Raw genomic sequence first — 16,895 nt, forward strand, 5'->3', positions numbered from 1 at the left:
AAAATATTTAAAAATTACACTTCAGATGTATAGTTAATAAAATTAAACATCTGTTAAATAACTTTTAGAAACATCTTTTGGTTGAACAAGCTCAAATATTTAAGTCAACAAAAAAAAATCCAAAAAGTTTCTTTAGCGCTGAAGCCCTTCTTTTACTACAATCCAGCCATCAATCTTTTAAGTATGGTTGTTGTCATCAATGAAAGCAACCAATGTTTAGTAATCCCAAAGTAAAAATAACCGCATTTAAACTCTGAAATGTTGTTTTTGTTAGGTCATTAATTAGCTGAAAATTACTTACTACTAATTATCAACCCATAGAATTTAAAATTTGCCAAAGATAATTTGATGCCGAAAGTTAAGACTGAGAAGCAATTGCTGCTACTAACCCTAACCACATGTGTCCCAGAGGTGGCAATATGAAGACCTGCCAAATAAAGGGTCTACAGAACAGTAGCCGCTACTTCTCTCTCCAGTAAAAATGTGCAGCAGTAAAAATCAAAATTGATATTTGAAGAATCTATAGATACTGATAGCAAGGTCAGAATATATTTAAATGCATTCACAGATGAAAATCCATATTTATTAAGAGACAATTGGACATACTTAAACTCTAAATAATACTAAGAAGGAAATCTACTTAATTCTCTTTCACTCTTAAAGTCATTTGAAACATACCATGACTAAAGTAAGAAAGACAAATCATTGTGTCATTGAATATATGTATAAAACAGTGCCACAAAAGTGCAATGGATGTCCTTTTGTTTTATGCATACCAATTTAAATAATTTTCCATAACTTTGCATACAGTAACATTGACTTTAATTATGAACCAGTTGTAAGATAACGTTTTTTTTTCTTTTCTAGCCATGAATGGATCCATTTCAAAGTATTACAACTCAAAGGCGTTTTTGTTTTGTGTGTGCGTGAGTGTCTGCATTAGTACTTTGTTATTTTCCCATCACTAAAGGCCAATCAGAATTTGGAACCATGCTGCTAACCCAAGAAATCTAATGGAATGAATTAGTTCTGTAGATGACAGCTTCTTCAGCCATTTATGAGACCTAAATCTTTTCTGTAACACTCATGTATTCAGTATAACGACACACTAATTGAAAGAGGGACCTGCTTGTTTAAAGTTTGATTGCAGACACCGTAGAAGATAGCTCATTATTTTTCAGATAGGGTGCCTCCTAGATATTGAACTAATTTGTTGGGGTAGAGATTTTACAAGTTATGCCATTAGAAGATTTTCTCTGATATTATATGTGCAGTTCAGTCACAAGATGAAATCATGTTTTTTTTTTTTAACAGAAAAAGATAAAATACAATTGAAGCAAAAATAATAGCTAGTATAGAATACATATCTACTTTGCTTTTCACATTTGCTTTTCACACTAGGCCTTATGACTAAAAGATATGCTTTATTCACAGTATTTTCACCTGTTGGAGAGATAGCTAAGTCAAAGGTGATGATTAATTTCATTTAGTAGGGAAGTGGAATAATATCCTTTAAAATAACTAAGTCCACTAAATTATACAGTATGCTATTCTGGTTCTAAGTACATATTAGTCCCTTGGCAAATCTGTTCTTTTAAAGCATACCTTCCCCAAATGAGCCTACCTCTTAAAAAACATATAACACAATATGGTAGTAGTAGGTGGAAGGAAGGTAAGTTTTTTCATAGTGGTATGCAAACATGTCATTGAAATATTACATAGATATAAAGACCTAGGGAATAAAAATAGCAACAGCAAATACTTGACAGATTTATCCTACTTGGGAGAAATATTTTGTAGCAGAGTATTTAGTATGCTTAGAAGTTGATTTAGCAATTGGGCTTTAATGACCTTACAAAGTGAACATAAGTGAACACAAGTATTTTTTCAATGCAAGATGAGTATGAAAATTTTAAATTTCAACCCATCTGGCTAAAGTTAAGACTTAGCAAAAATTAAAATGTTGCCTTTGTCCAAGTACAGATTAAGGCAACAAACATATTTGGGTATATAATTTGAAGTTTTGAACTGAAATATCTTTGCAAGTATCCACATAAAATTCTGCAATGCCTTATAATTATATAATAATAATTATGCATTATACTAAGAAACCATTAAGAACAGTTGGGGCACTACACTACATCAAACCATAAATTAGGAAAAAACTTTTAATGTTCTTTTCTAGAAGTATTCAAATAGGTCTTGATATGAAGCTAAAAGCCTCATTTATATTATCTTAATATTTTGGCTAAAATGTTAAGCTCCATAACATGAATTGATACAATTCCAGTTTTATCAATATTTTGTCATAGAAAAATGTTAATATTCTTCATGAGCTATACAGTCCTTACATTTTTTTTCCCTTGGTGTAGGAACAACAGAGGAGTTTCTCCTCTGCCAATAATTCATATATGTAACTGTAAAAAAAGTGTTCTATGTTATGCACACATTACAAATAATATAAGGGGAAGTTTTATTAGCTTAATAGGAAACTGTTATTATTAAGGTTTAAAAATGAGAACAGGTGTGAGTTTTCCAAAATACTTAAAAAAAACAGTGTCCAAAATTCGGGGGCAGTTAAGGAGTCATGGATGGAACTAGAGGTCACTATGTTAAGTGACATAAGCCAGAAACAGAAAGACAAACATTGCATGTTCTCAATTATTTGTCAGATCTAAAAGTCAAAACAGTTGAACTCATGGATATAGAGAGTAGAAGGATGGTTACCGGAAGCTGGGAAAAGGGGTGTGCAAGGGGAACTGGGGATGCTTAATGTGTACAAAAACTATATGGTTAGAAAGTATGAATAAGACCTAGTATTTGATAGCACAACAGGGTGAGTATAGTCAATAATAGCTTAATTGTACATTTTAAAATAACTAAGAGTATAATTGGATTGTTTGTAACACCAATAAATACTTAAGTGGATGGATACCCAATTCTCCATGATGTGATTATTTCACATTGCATGCCTGTATCAAAATATCTCATGTACCTCATAAATATATACACCTATTATATATCCACAAAGATTTTAAAAAGTAAGAAGTCAGCACTTTATTGGCTCACTTGATCCATGGATAGTGAATTGGGGTCATAACAACATCCTTATCATACTTAACAGTTTTTTCAATTGTAATACAAAATGTGATGATATAAAGAGCTGTTCTATATATTTAAATGACAAATATATATCTTTTCCAATTTGTGATTAAGATCAATAGAGGTAGTAGTGATAAATTTCCCTCTCATAAGTTTCACACTGCTTATCTCTGAAAATTTCAAAGTTGTCAGGTGAGGAGTGCCTATTTATCTAATTTATATTCCAGTATGTTTTCACTTTAGATTTGTCACATAAAATGGAGACTGCGCAATGACATGCAAAGTAATCTGTTTATGTGTCTAAATAAAATATGTGAAGTATTTACATGGTTTGTGTGAAAGTCCAAGTAGGAAATATGCAGAAGGATTTTTAGTTTAGCTGTATATTTTTGTCAGGAAATTATCATCATGTGAATGTTTATGTTGGAGCTAACAAGCATCACTCTCATTAAAAACAAAAGCAGAAAATTTCCTTATGTGGACTACTTTAACATAGTTCAACCTCCAGTTGAAGCAAGTTTCTTCTTTAAATTAGAATTTCTTTGCTTTCAAACTTAGATTTCTAAGTTCCATAACTCACTTGTTCCATAAAGCATTCTTCCCATCCTTGTAATAGTGCTTTTGCTGCCTTACTCCTTCTTAACATAAAGGAACAAAATAAAGCTTTAAAAAACTTTCCATCTCACTGCCCAATTTAGATCACCTTAACAAAAAGCCATCATCACACCTTTCCCATTGTTGCAATCTACAAAGATGACATGTTCCTTTTGAAAATATTAATTCTTTTGAAAGTAAATAATATGTTGTGAAAAAGTTTCCTTATGAGGTACATCTTCCCCACCACATGCCAAAACCAAATTGACTGGATTTCCATAGTACTTTTTGTCCAGTTAAAAAAATATGAAGTATTTCACACACAACTTAGGATATATGAAATAGTACATAGAAAACATTTAAATAAAGGAAGTAATAAACAAGTGCATCTTTCTTAATAAATCATTTAACAATATTTAGTCCTGAAGAAGACATACCTCAGAATTGTTTTACGAGAAAATTAGATAGCTAGGCAGTCTTGGTAATCTTAGATTGGCCTGTCACAGACAATGAGATGTTGTTAAGTTCATAGCCTTTACGCTTGGTTTCCCATCCTACCACATTAAAATAATTCTTTTTCAAATTGAAGTATATGTTCCAGAGATCCTTTATGTTGGAACAGTGTTTCCAATGTAATGCTGTGATTCTGTAGTTTGTTTGCTAACAGTGTTGAATACTTATTAATTCATATGTGCCAAGATCCAATAAGACAGACAAATGTCTTTAAATGGGAGAAAATATAGGCTTTTTGATCTAGTTCCCTAAAAGAGTCTGATGAGCCAGCCATGTCATGATGGGTGAGTGGCACTGGAATCTAGGACAAGAGGGTTTTGGAATCAGATGGGAGGTGACTAGGACTTACATTATAGGTTAAATGAGATAGTGTCAATATTGTCAATTGGTCCAGATTTTAAAATGGAGGAGAGTTCCCTTTGGAGTAGTTACTTGGGTAATGATCAAAGAGAAAGGCATAACTGAAACAGGCAAGCGACACATTTTTAGTTTGGGACATCTAATGCTATGCCCTTGAAGTTACAAATTAGCCAAGTTCTTCTGCAGGACCTTTAGGAATCTAAAGACCCCTCATAACAATATCCAGTTCTTATCCAGGATCCAAGACAAGAAGAGATCTTTCTCAATCAGTTCCAAATTTACAAGTTATAATTCTTTTGGAAGGACAGGGTGGAGTTGAACAAAGTTGGGAGATTGGGAATGGACTCAAACCAATTATATTCTAAGGTTCTAATCTAGTCCTGCAGCTTCTCTAAAGCCTTATTAGTTCAAAAAAATCGTACTGTGTGGAATACCAAGTCTAGTCCGCTTTTTCTTGGTTCTCACAAGGGGAAGTTGAAAGAGTTAAATGAGATGATTATTTTGTCCCTCTGCCTTCATAGAAGACTAGTCATTTCCCCCTTGGAAGTAAGCATGTTAAGAATTGTGCTGTATCCTTCAAAACTTGTTGCAAAGATGTCTGGGATTTGCTACAAATTAAACCAGTGGGGGAAGGAAGCATCAAAATAAGCTAATCAGGGGTAAGTGGATGAAGGGATAAGTGAGGAAGAATACAAATGAAACAAGATTGGCCATAAAGTGATAATTATTGAAGCTGGGTGATGGCTATATAGAGGTTCATTATATTTTTCTATATGGTTTTCTGCAATTAAAGGGATATGTATCTTTAAAGAAAGTTCAAGGTTCAAACTAAACTTGTGGTTGTCCTGTAAGAGACATGAGCAGTTGAATTTAAGGGCCCTATCTGGGTAAGAGTTCCCAAATACTATCTTCTCCTTCATGGCATAAGCAATTTAAAAGTGACAATTGGATAAATCTATCTACACATATGACCCTGAACTGTTCTAGAAAAATGTTTTTTCAGTAATTCCCAATTTTTTCTTTGTCGTGTGAAGGTACTTTGACTTACAGATTTACATTTTTTAGGTGGAATCTGTTCTGGTATGTAGGAAAGCATTATGCCAGGAAAATCCATATTTTAAAGACAATATTTTGTTTGTAACATGGGCTAAATTCATATCTGCTCTACCTGGGCTGACATTTTCTAAGCCCAATATACATATAGAAGAAAATCCATATACTTTTCTCTAGCTCCACTGTAACCATGACAACTAGAATAACCTCTTAACATGGCTGCATCATTCAGCTCCTCTACATTTCTTAGAGCCTCCAGAGTGATTTTCAAAACATGTAACAGTATTCTTTTCCTTAACTTTTCCCAAGGACTTCCCGTTTCAAACTTCTCATAGGTCTCATCTTTTTTTTTTTTTTTTTTTTTTTTTTGAGATGGAGTTTCACTCTTGTCACCCAGGCTGGAGTGCGATGGCGCAATCTTGGATCACTGCAACCATCTCTTATCACTCTCCCTTGCTAACGATTGTCCAGCCAAAGCTTGTTGTATCTCAGGTTGTTTGCATCTGCAGGTTTCTCTGCCTTGCTCTTCCACAAGATCTGGCTGGCTGGTTCTTACCACTCATATCTCAGCTTTAATGTCATGTCTCAGTAAGAATTCCCTCTGTCCACTCACCCACAACTATCTGTTTAAGCATAGTAATTAACATGTGCCAGAATTACTGCAGGTGCTTTTATCTACCACCTTATTACTCATATGGTGGCAACACCTGGGAACTTAATAGGAATGCAGAATTGTAGGCCCACACCAAATCTATTGAATCAGAATATGCATTTCAGCAAGTTCCCTAGGTGATTTCTATAGACGTTAAATTTAAGAAGCACTGGTCTAACATGTGAGGCTGATATTTCTTTTTCTGCTAGTGATTAATAATAATTAATAATTCAATTGACAAAGAGTCTTAACTAACCATGCCATATATATAGAATTCTATGAAATGCTCACTGGTTTGAACATAAAGTTATTTTTATGCTCACTTGCAGAAATCTTTGCCAAATACACACATCAATACTTTTCCTTTTGAATGTATATTGGGGAACATAATTAGATGTATTCACTGCTCAGGATTGTATCATTTAAGCAAGTTAAGAACTTTTAGTTTTCTCTATAATATGAAATCTAAGATCTTAAAATGGACACTTTTATTTATAGTATTTCATTATGATTTTAGCAGATAACATACATTCTTAAGAAATATGCATTACACAGTCATCATAACTGTTTAAATTCCTAGTTCATGTTGTTGTTAATGAACAAAATTCAGCAAGACATTAAAGAAAGGACCAATCTGCCTAAGATAAATCGGAAGTGAAGTCTTTTAATACAAAATATTGCAACTTTAAATAAACTCATAAAACCATGAAGTGCAATAAATGCTTTTTATTGTATGCTCATTTCAATGAGTAACATTTAGAAATAATAATCCCACATAACAGTAGCGATCTTATTTTACAGCGTGTACATCATTTACAGCCACATAACACACAATTTTAGTAGATATTCCAAATTTAATATTCTGAAGTTAAGAAAGATAAAAAATTTATTCTCAAGGAACTGATTCTTATCTGGTGCAAAAACAGAAAGGTGAACATTATTTGAAACACAAAGCCACAATATAGCATGAAGTAAAATTACATTTTAATTATGGTAAACAGCTGAATGTAAACATGAAGCAACTAAAACTTAAAAGTACATATCATATGCATTACATTTATGAACAGGATTTTCATAAAATTTCCCTAAACCAGTTTTTAATATTAAGTGCCATTTTGATTTGCAGCATGCTAACACAAAGCGTTGTTAAAGGGATGCATATTTTAAGTTTATACACTGTAAACTAAATATCCACCTCCAAACTCTATTGGCAGCATATTGCTCTGTTTAAATACTGCATAAACACTGCCTCGTATTGAAAATGCATGTTAATAATATGGTATATAGATTTTAAAAATCAATTTCAATAATGGCATAAAATTGCACCTTTAAACATTAGAGCAAGTAAGACTAGAACAATCATACTTGCTAAGACTGTCCTAAAAAAACTCTAGACATTATAATATTTAAGAAAACTGTGTTCTCTCAATTTAATCTTTAGATCATTAAGAAATATAGTGCTGATTTTGTTTGCAACGCTAATGTTGCATCCAGTTTCGAAAGCCACATTTGACTCAAATATACTTTTGTCATATATGCCATACTGAACAACAATCAACTTGAACATCAGAAAAAAAGGGAACTTTAATCTTTATAGACTTCACCTTAGACCTCAGCACAGAATGCTATATTTTAAGTATCCTATCCTGTGATAAAATATTAACAGCTCTGAATTTTTTTTAATAGTACTGAATTAATCTAACCTGCTTTCCAGTTAGTTTTCTTTTAATGAATACACAAAACTTTTGTTGTTTCTGGAATTTAATTTCCAGGTACAATATAAAAGGCTCAATGACTAAGTGACTGATGAATGACCACATTTTGTCTCCCCGCCCCATTTCTAAAATTGCATAAAAGTGGGTTTGCTTGCTATAGCAAAGCATCGCTAAACTCAATTATGTATTCTCTTTTCAGAAACATTTGTATCTAACATAATCAGCCAAATAAAGTATTTGTCTTTGCTTTTCCCCTCTGTAGTTTAAGTATGCATATAATACTATTACATAGATACTTAAGAAGTTTTTCTGTGACCACTATAGTGCTTCTTAAATTCTTTAAGTAATTTTCAAAGGGCTATGGGATCCCCCATGAATTCAAATATTTTAAGATCTTTAATACAAAGAATGTAAAGTCATGGTTTAGTATCAAGCTTTGAAACCTGGTGAGACAGTTAGTGAGAGTTTTCTCCCAAGTAGCATATCATATCTCCTAAATAGCTTCTTTCTTTATATTGATCTTATTACATAAGAGCCTCTTTGTGGTGCCTCATAATATGTTGATTTTTTTCTGATGGTCTTCGGAATCCCTTCTTGCAGAATTCACACCTGTGTGGATAGTCTTTTGTATGTATCGATATCACATGTCGTTTAAAGCCAGATGCATCTGTAGTGCTATATTCACAATACTCACATTGGTAAATCTTCCTTCCAGTATGGGTCTTCATATGTTTTTTGAGCTCATTTTGTTGTCTGAATCCTCTCTTGCACCTTTTACATTTCAATGGCTGATCTTTAGTATGAACTGAAAGGATATGGCCACTAAGAATAAATGGATCGGATGTTTTAAAGTCACAGTGCCTACACTGATGAATCTTCCTACCCTTATGGATATCACTATGCTTTTTGAGCTCAGAAGGACGATGAAAACCTTTATCACAGACCTCACATTTGTGAGGAAAATCCTTAGTATGAACAGATATGATGTGCCGCTTAAGGTCACTTGAATTGGTGCTCTTATGGTCACAATGAGGACACTGGTGTGTCTTATGTCCTTGAAACAAATCCAGATGACGTTGAAGCTCCCTCTCATCACCAAATGCTTGGGGACAATGCTCACATTTATATGGCAAATTGTTACCATGTTTAGACTTAATGTGAGTTTTCAGATTTGATTGATCTGCACACCTGAAAATGCAATACTGACACTGATATGGCTTCTCACCAGTATGGGTTCTCATATGTTTCTTGAGTTCAGAAGGATGTCGAAAACCCTTCCCACACTCAACACAAACATGAGGAAAATTCTTGCTGTGAACGGCCAACAAATGTCTGTTTAACAGTCCTTGTTCTGCAGTTTCATAGTCACAGTATTTGCACTTGTGCATCTTCGGCTCCTTGTCTCTTAAAATAAGTTTATTGGAACTCAGTGGACTAGCCTCTCTGTATCTTCGTGTGTATTCTGTAAATTCATGGGTTTTGTCGACTTTGTTTATAAGCTTATGGCTTTCTAAGTGGTTATGGAAACTCACTTTCTTGTTAGTTGTAAAGTCACAATCTGTACACTGATATTTTTTTCTCATTAAATGATCAGGATGATTCTTCATGTGTCTTTTTAAGAATCCCCTGGATTTAAACTTTTTTGTGCAAATATGGCAAGGGTACACTGTGAGGGGCTGTCCATCAGGACCTATTATAACAGCTAGATAAAGAAAAGAGAAAGTTGTGACATTTGGTCAGACTGTTTTAAAGGATTTTATAACAAAAGTGCCAAAACTAGTTGGCATTCACTATGTGAAAACTATACTAGTTGAATAAAATTCTGTAATATAACAAATACATAATAAAAGCAATTTATGCAAAGTAGCTCACTAAAATGTAATGAGCAGCACTCTACTATGAACCGCTCACATGTCAAAATGCAGTATCATATATATTTTGAATACCAAAAACAGGTACCCTTTATTGTTAAACCAACATGAAAATTCTCTGTAAAAGTATCTTTGGAATAAAGAGCAAACAACCATAGTTTTATTAAGTACCAGTCACACAATATGAAAAACAAAAACCAATTATCTATAACATACACAAACAGGTACGTGGAGAGTAGAACTGCCGTGTAAACCACAGATATTTTTCTTTGGTGACAAAAAAATACTTCCACATCTCAAATAATTATAATATTCATAAAGCAAAGTATTTACCTGTTTGCCACTGCCTGGTTTCTCCCCTTCTCCTCTTCTTGGCTTTTTGTTTAAGTACTTTATTTGTATTAATGCTGTCACAAATTTGAAGGTACTGTGCTGCTGTACTACTTCTGCTTTCTAATGCTGAGTCCAAAGTATTTCCTGGAAAAAAATTGAAACATTATTAAATTACATTCATTTATACTTTTTTGGTTCTGTTGGATGAGTTACTATAGATGACATGACACCAAGTTACCACTGTGGTAGTAAATTTCACAAAGTATATCCATCTTATGATTCTGTTTCTCTCTCTCACTCTTGCTCTCTCTCACTCACAAGTAAAGACATATGTGTAAACACTTTGAAAAAGATATCATGTGAAATTAACTTTAAAATATCTCAGTCTGATCATCAATTAAATTTAAAATATCTCAATTTTATCAGGAATAAACTGATAAGATGAATGTAACATAAGAAACTGGATTTGGGCTGGGCATGACGGCCCACACCTGTAATCCCAGCACTTTGGGAGGCTGAAGCAGGAGGATTGCTTGAGGTCAGGAATTTCAGTCCACCCTAGGCAACATAATAAGATCCTGTCTCTACAAAAAAACAAATTAGCCAGGCATGGTGGCATGCACCTGTAGTCCCAGCTACTTAGGAGCCTGAGATGGGAGGACTGCTTGAGCCCAGGAGTTCAAGGTTGCAGTGAGCTATGATTGTGCTACAGGACACCAGCCTGGGTAACAGAGCAAGACCCTGTCTCTTCAAAAAAAAAAAAAAAAAAAAAAAAAAAGAAGAAGAAGAAGAAGAAAAGAAACTGAATTTGAAACAAAATCTTGGCATCAGAACAACTTTTTTTTTTTTAACCAATGAAGGCTGATGAAATTAATTGAAAAAGAAATGTAGATATATTAGTGAACCATTATAGTTATGGTGACTATGTGTAATGCATAAAAAACAAAACAGATCTCTTGTAGATATGCTTCAGAATAATGTACTTGATATAAAGAGTACTACATATTAATATTGATTTTAGGGGTTAACATATGGTAGGCAATTTATTGCAATTTAAGTACTTAATAAAATCCTAGTTCTCAAAAATCCGTTGTGGTTTTATGCAATTTAGCTAAAAAATGTAGACCTACAAAACTGTCAGGTTAACTTATATGCTGTGATCTATACTTCTCATCAATTTCTCGAAATCAACACTTAAGTTTAGAGAGTCAAACACTCCCCAAGGGTGGAAACAGAACAATGACACGTTATCATAAGAAAGTATCTCCTTGCTTAAGAAAACTTAACAAGAAGATCAACTAGAGAATAACACTATATAGAGTCTATTAAAACTAAAACAAAATTAAGCTGACACATGGGTTTTATATAACAGTTATATATAAATGCACAGGTTGCCATAGAAATTAAGAAAACAGTTCTGCCCCGAAAAGAACACTAACAAGGGGTTGATATCATGAATAATTGTTACTTTTCTGTCCAAATAATTTCTATTTTATTTTTTCCATAGCAACCTGTTATGGTCCATGTGGTAAACTGCCTGATGCTTGAAGTTTGAGGGAAATCTAAATTGAACTGCATTTACAGATTAACACACATTATGTCCACATATAAATTAATTCCTCAAAGAGGCAAACTCCTATTTAACTAACTAGATTAGGTATGACTAAGCAAGTAAGAGTCCAACAAATGTGTCTGTAGACACAAACTTGTTACTTACCAAGCAGTATATAAAGTCAGACCTTTAACTCACATCTCATATACAATGCTCTCTCACCTGATGCTTGACAATCTTCATATCTTCGGGAGACTCTTCTTTCATCTCCTTAAAAAAAAAAAAGACTAATTAAAAACTGATATGCTAATTATAATGACTACTAGTGGATCACATCTTAATCTACAGAATCTTACTTTGCCCACCATTCCTTGGGTTAAAAAAAAATTGTTGCGTTCTTCCACTCCCATAGGTTAGATAATGTCACATACTGAAAATAAGGGCTGCTGTCAGCATCCTTGGAATTGTCAACATCTAGAACAATTTTACTTTTTAAATGAAAACTGGGTAGATATTTCTGCAGTGTACCCCCAACTTTGAAGATGCTCAATAAATGACTGTTGAATGAATGAGCCTTTGGAAGAACCAAGTTTAGATAAATTAATGCATTTGAACATCAAAATTTTTCAAAGTAAAAAGTATACCTGGACCATCTTGTACATTACATAGGAATGAAATAAAATAAGACTGAAAGGGAAAAAATAAGTTGATAAATTTACCTTTCATTATATACTTTCTAAAAGAGCATACCTGGGTTTCTGTTTCTTTTTCAAAACCCCAAAACCTTATCATCTGTAGAGTTAATAAATGAAATAAGTTTTTCCAAAAGAGGAAGGATCGATTTTCAAAGGATATTCCTATTTTAGAAAAATAAAATTTTTTATGGCACTCACTTATACAGGTAGGATTTAAAATAGATCATACTGAAAAACATAATGCATTAAGCAAGATTCATTTTAAATAGTACAAGGTGTGTGGTAGGAAAATCATCTAAAGTAACTAGAGATGAATCAGTCCACAGTGTAAAACATTTTATTATATTAGCCAATTCATGGTGGCATTCACACAGCTTATTTAATGGCCTATAGGCTGAGTAAATACATGTTATGTACTTATCAGGTGAAAAAATGCCAGTATCCTACCATATGCCGCAGCCCAGACAACAGGGACAACTGTTTTATTAACATCAGAGTCCTCAAGCTGAATCTCAGGGAGAGAAGTTCCTTCCTCTTCCCCTACAATGACTTCCATGTAAACTTCATCTGCTATTTCAGCGCAACCTAAATTTTAGAAATAATTGCTTGTTTATAACCCCAAATATTTAATAAATGGGTAAAAATTCCAAACAATGTAAATCTTTCAACTTTCAAATTTCAGTTTGGTTAATTTAAAAATTTATAAATTTAATTTCAATTTATATTAGGCACTTTTGGAGGCTAGTGCCACTAGGAGACAATCATTTACCAAAATTCTTATTCTCCTCTTAGAACCAAGTCCTATGGAAATGGCTTTTAAAAATTTTATAAAAACATGTGCGCTTGAAATATATGGAATGATCATACATTCTACCAGGCATTATACATTTATTTGCCTGACAGTCTTCTGGGACTCAGAAAATATTTCTCATAGAAATAATACTAGAAAGTGGTCCATACTATCTCATATACTATATTATAAATGAAATGCAGTACTATACATGTAATAAAAAAATCATCAAAAATACTAATTGAAAAAAATTTAAAATTTAAATTAAAATTATATATGTATATAATGCTAGTGATCAAGAATATGTGGACACTCTTCAATAGGCCAGATTTTAAGAGATCCTACTGAGGAGAGAAAGCATTAATGAGTTTCATTTAACAAAACAATATTGCGGTAAGAAAAAAAATATTTAAACCTAGAGAGCCACAATATACTTTATATAAAATAATCTGTTTACATTTAACCTGTTAAATAGAAAATTATCTTGAATTTTTGCTTTTCCTTTGATTCACATACTGGGATCCTGGATGACTACAGAAGAAATGTGGGGGAAAACATGGGAAAAAAGTATCGCTCTTCTCCCAAGTTTGTCTTCTCTCTATTAACCAAAAACAGACACTGGTCTAAGTTTCCCACATTCCCACAGAATTCTGGTATAAGTTAAGTTAAACGTCAATCTCTCATCTCCTACTGTGCCCCTTTCCTTACCAATGAATAAAAAAATAAAGAATTTAGAGACCAAATAGAAATTATTTGATTAAACTATTTTCCTATCCATCAGAATCTTCTCCATTCATTTGTTCTGGTATTTTCAGTTGTAATATATTACTCATGTTTGGGGGTGGAATTCAGCACCCTATGACTTCTAGGGAAGGAAACTTGGAGTAGGTATCAGAGTGCAGCACAGGTAAAGCCCAATATTGTCAAGTTAATGCAGTGAAATGGAGGCTCTTACCCTTCTAGGGCAAGGCAACATTGTGTTTTTCTCAGCATAGTAAGAAGACAGGAATAGCCTTAGGAAAGGGCTGCATTCCTATACTGAGGTGAGGAGAAAGTAGGCAGAGAGTAAAATGTCTTTATAAGGAAACATGCAGTATGTCAGGAAAGGAAACCTGAGGAGGTTTGATCGTCCTGTGGTACTTAGCCCCACAAAACCTTAAGCAGCAACTGCTTGGAGACCATCAACAGCATAAGAAATCAAACTCCTGGCAGCTTGGCTTGGAAGCATACTTACATAAGATAACCCCTTAGTGACAGGAGAACAAACCATCAGCCCTTCCATTGCTAAATCCAGAGAGAAGCCAACAGTGCCCACTGCCATGTGGAAAGAACACTGGCAGTGGAGTTAGATAACCATTAAAATCCTGCCCTTCACACTTAATATTGGAATGATCTTGGATAAACTGTTTTCCCTGAATCTTTTTTTTCCTTCCATAAGACAGAGAAAATACCACCTATCTCATATCTGAGTGGTAAGAATTAAATGAGATAACATCTTGCAACATATTCAGTAATGCACAGAAAGTAGGTACTCAATAATTATATATTCATGAGCTTCACTGATGTCAGGAGCTGTATGTTGCTCATCTCTGTATTTCTAGTATAGTATATTAAGATATATTATCTAACGTTTGGTGATTTGAACAATACATGTACAAATGAATGGTCAAAAGGACCCTTCTCTTTTAAATTATTTACAGCAAAGGGTCAAAGGGTCAGGCTTATTTTATTGAACTTTGTTCCTATACAGTGCTTGTATCTCTGAGATTTTTTTTTTAAAGAATGCATGATGGCTACTGATAAGTCACTACAGTGCCCTTATTTTCTTACTGATATCATCTTCTTCTTGAGAAGAATCTTTAACTGCCATGTAAACCATCTTCTCCCGCTGCATTCGGCTCTGGTCAAGCACTCCAGCTACTGAATGTCCACTGGTGTATTCACTCTCTGTGACAATTTCTGTTCCACCTTAAAAATTAAAACACATATTAAAATAGAGAAGTATCATGGAATAATCACCTATATTAATAAGGAGAGTATATAGAAATATTTCCCTTTAGAAAAAAATAAATTCCAAAATAAATTTCAAAGTGCCAAGAACATTTTCCTATAAATTATGCTTTAAATTTTCAGCTATCACTGAGAAATGACAATTGTTCATCTTTACATCAAACTTATACGCCAAGCAGTATATAAGTCTTTTATATGTATTTACCCATTTAACCCTCACAACAGTCTTACTAGGTAGCTGTTATTATTATGGGCATTTTATGGATGAGGAAACAGACAGAAGGGGGTTAAGTAACTTATCAAAGGTCACTTAGCTAAGTGGCAGGACCTATTTAAAACCCAAGCAGCCTGCCTCTAGAATCCATGCTCGTAAAAACTCATTATAGTTTCTTAATCTAAACCAAATCCTCTCCAATCATTTGTTTTTGATATTTTCTGCTGTAATATTCTACTCATGTTTGAAAGAATCGAAGAATGACATATTCTGCATTCCTGCTTTACATTCATATACAATTTTTAAAAGTAGATTATCCCCAAAGAAACATATAATAAAAAACTATGCTTTGAGAATGTTTTTAAACTAGTCCTCAGAAAACAGAATAAATTATAACTCCTATTAGAGCAATAAATTAAAATTAGTATATGTACCTATTTCAACATCATCTTCAGCCTCTGCTTTAAATATATACACTTTTATTACTTCTGAACCAAACCCATCTTCTTTAACATCTTCTTGTGAACCATCACTGCCAATTTTTAATGGTGTATTCCCCATATGCTCTAATTTCTCTCCAACATCATCCACTATAAAATATAAACAAAATTAATTCAGTCAAAAAGTACCATTGACAAAAAACAAAAGAAGAAAAATTACCACTGACATTTACTGGGTGTTAAGCTGAAAGTGTAACGTGAAATAATGTTAACCACCTACCTATTGTATTCACTTAATAACCTATTATGAAGCCATTAAAAGTGTTATGGTTCATGAATAATAGACATTGGGGACTTCAAAAAGGCGGGGGGAGGGGAGATTGTGAGGGTTGAAAATTTATCTATTGGGTACAATGTTCACTATTCAGGTGATAGGTACACTAGAAGCCCAAACCCCACCACTACACAATATTACATCCATGTAATAAACCTGTACATGTGCAACATAAATCTATAACAATAAAATTATTTTTAAAAATTAAAAAAGTGTTAAGGTTCATGAGAAACAGTATACATGATCAGTTATATTACATAATCACCATTATATAAAAATCTATTTATAGATTTCAATTAATAGATACAAAATACTTAACCATATAGCTTTAATTAAAATGGCTTCATAATTCATCACTTTCAACATTTTCAGGTAAATCCTAACACCAAATTTAATAACAGAAAAATTAAGAACATAAAACATATATTACTCATAAAATGAGTTCACATAAACAACAGTTCCCAAATTAAATAGTGGTTGTTTCTAAAACAAATTAGCATACAAGATCTAGGATTTAAAAAAAAACACAAAGAACACCTAAATGACTATAAAAAGGGCTTTTCATAAATCATGGAAATAAAATCTTAGTAAATACTCTAATTTCTGCAGGGTCAATGGAAGACAACTTCAAGTCATAAATTTTGTATATATCTAGATTTTGCAATGT

General features: G+C 33.0%; 2 protein-coding genes across 7 annotated transcripts in view; one reads left to right on the top strand and one right to left on the bottom strand.

Moving 5' to 3' along the window:
• The window catches only part of LOC105488016 (POF1B actin binding protein), a 111,524-nt gene extending 104,612 nt beyond the window's left edge, over window positions 1-6,912 (top strand). The window contains exon 17 of the mRNA XM_011751666.2: window positions 868-6,912. Within this exon, the coding sequence (XP_011749968.2) occupies window positions 868-873 (6 nt within the window). The 3' untranslated portion in view covers window positions 874-6,912. The remainder of the gene's footprint in view (window positions 1-867) is intronic.
• A 73-nt stretch (window positions 6,913-6,985) lies between these two features.
• Window positions 6,986-16,895, bottom strand: part of LOC105488017 (zinc finger protein 711) — a 28,900-nt gene continuing 18,990 nt past the window's right edge. For 3 of the 6 annotated variants that reach the window (XM_011751669.2, XM_011751668.2, XM_011751667.2), the window contains 6 exons: window positions 15,889-16,044; window positions 15,061-15,198; window positions 12,888-13,025; window positions 11,968-12,015; window positions 10,194-10,337; window positions 6,986-9,691 (listed from right to left, as the gene is read on the bottom strand). In XM_011751669.2, the coding sequence (XP_011749971.1) occupies window positions 8,514-9,691; window positions 10,194-10,337; window positions 11,968-12,015; window positions 12,888-13,025; window positions 15,061-15,198; window positions 15,889-16,044 (1,802 nt within the window). In that variant the 3' untranslated portion in view covers window positions 6,986-8,513. The remainder of the gene's footprint in view (window positions 9,692-10,193; window positions 10,338-11,967; window positions 12,016-12,887; window positions 13,026-15,060; window positions 15,199-15,888; window positions 16,045-16,895) is intronic. The other 3 variants (XM_011751671.2, XM_071088874.1, XM_011751670.3) reach the window with 1 other exon arrangement.

The sequence above is a fragment of the Macaca nemestrina genome, chromosome X (genome assembly GCF_043159975.1).
Source record: "Macaca nemestrina isolate mMacNem1 chromosome X, mMacNem.hap1, whole genome shotgun sequence".
NCBI lineage: Eukaryota > Metazoa > Chordata > Mammalia > Primates > Cercopithecidae > Macaca > Macaca nemestrina.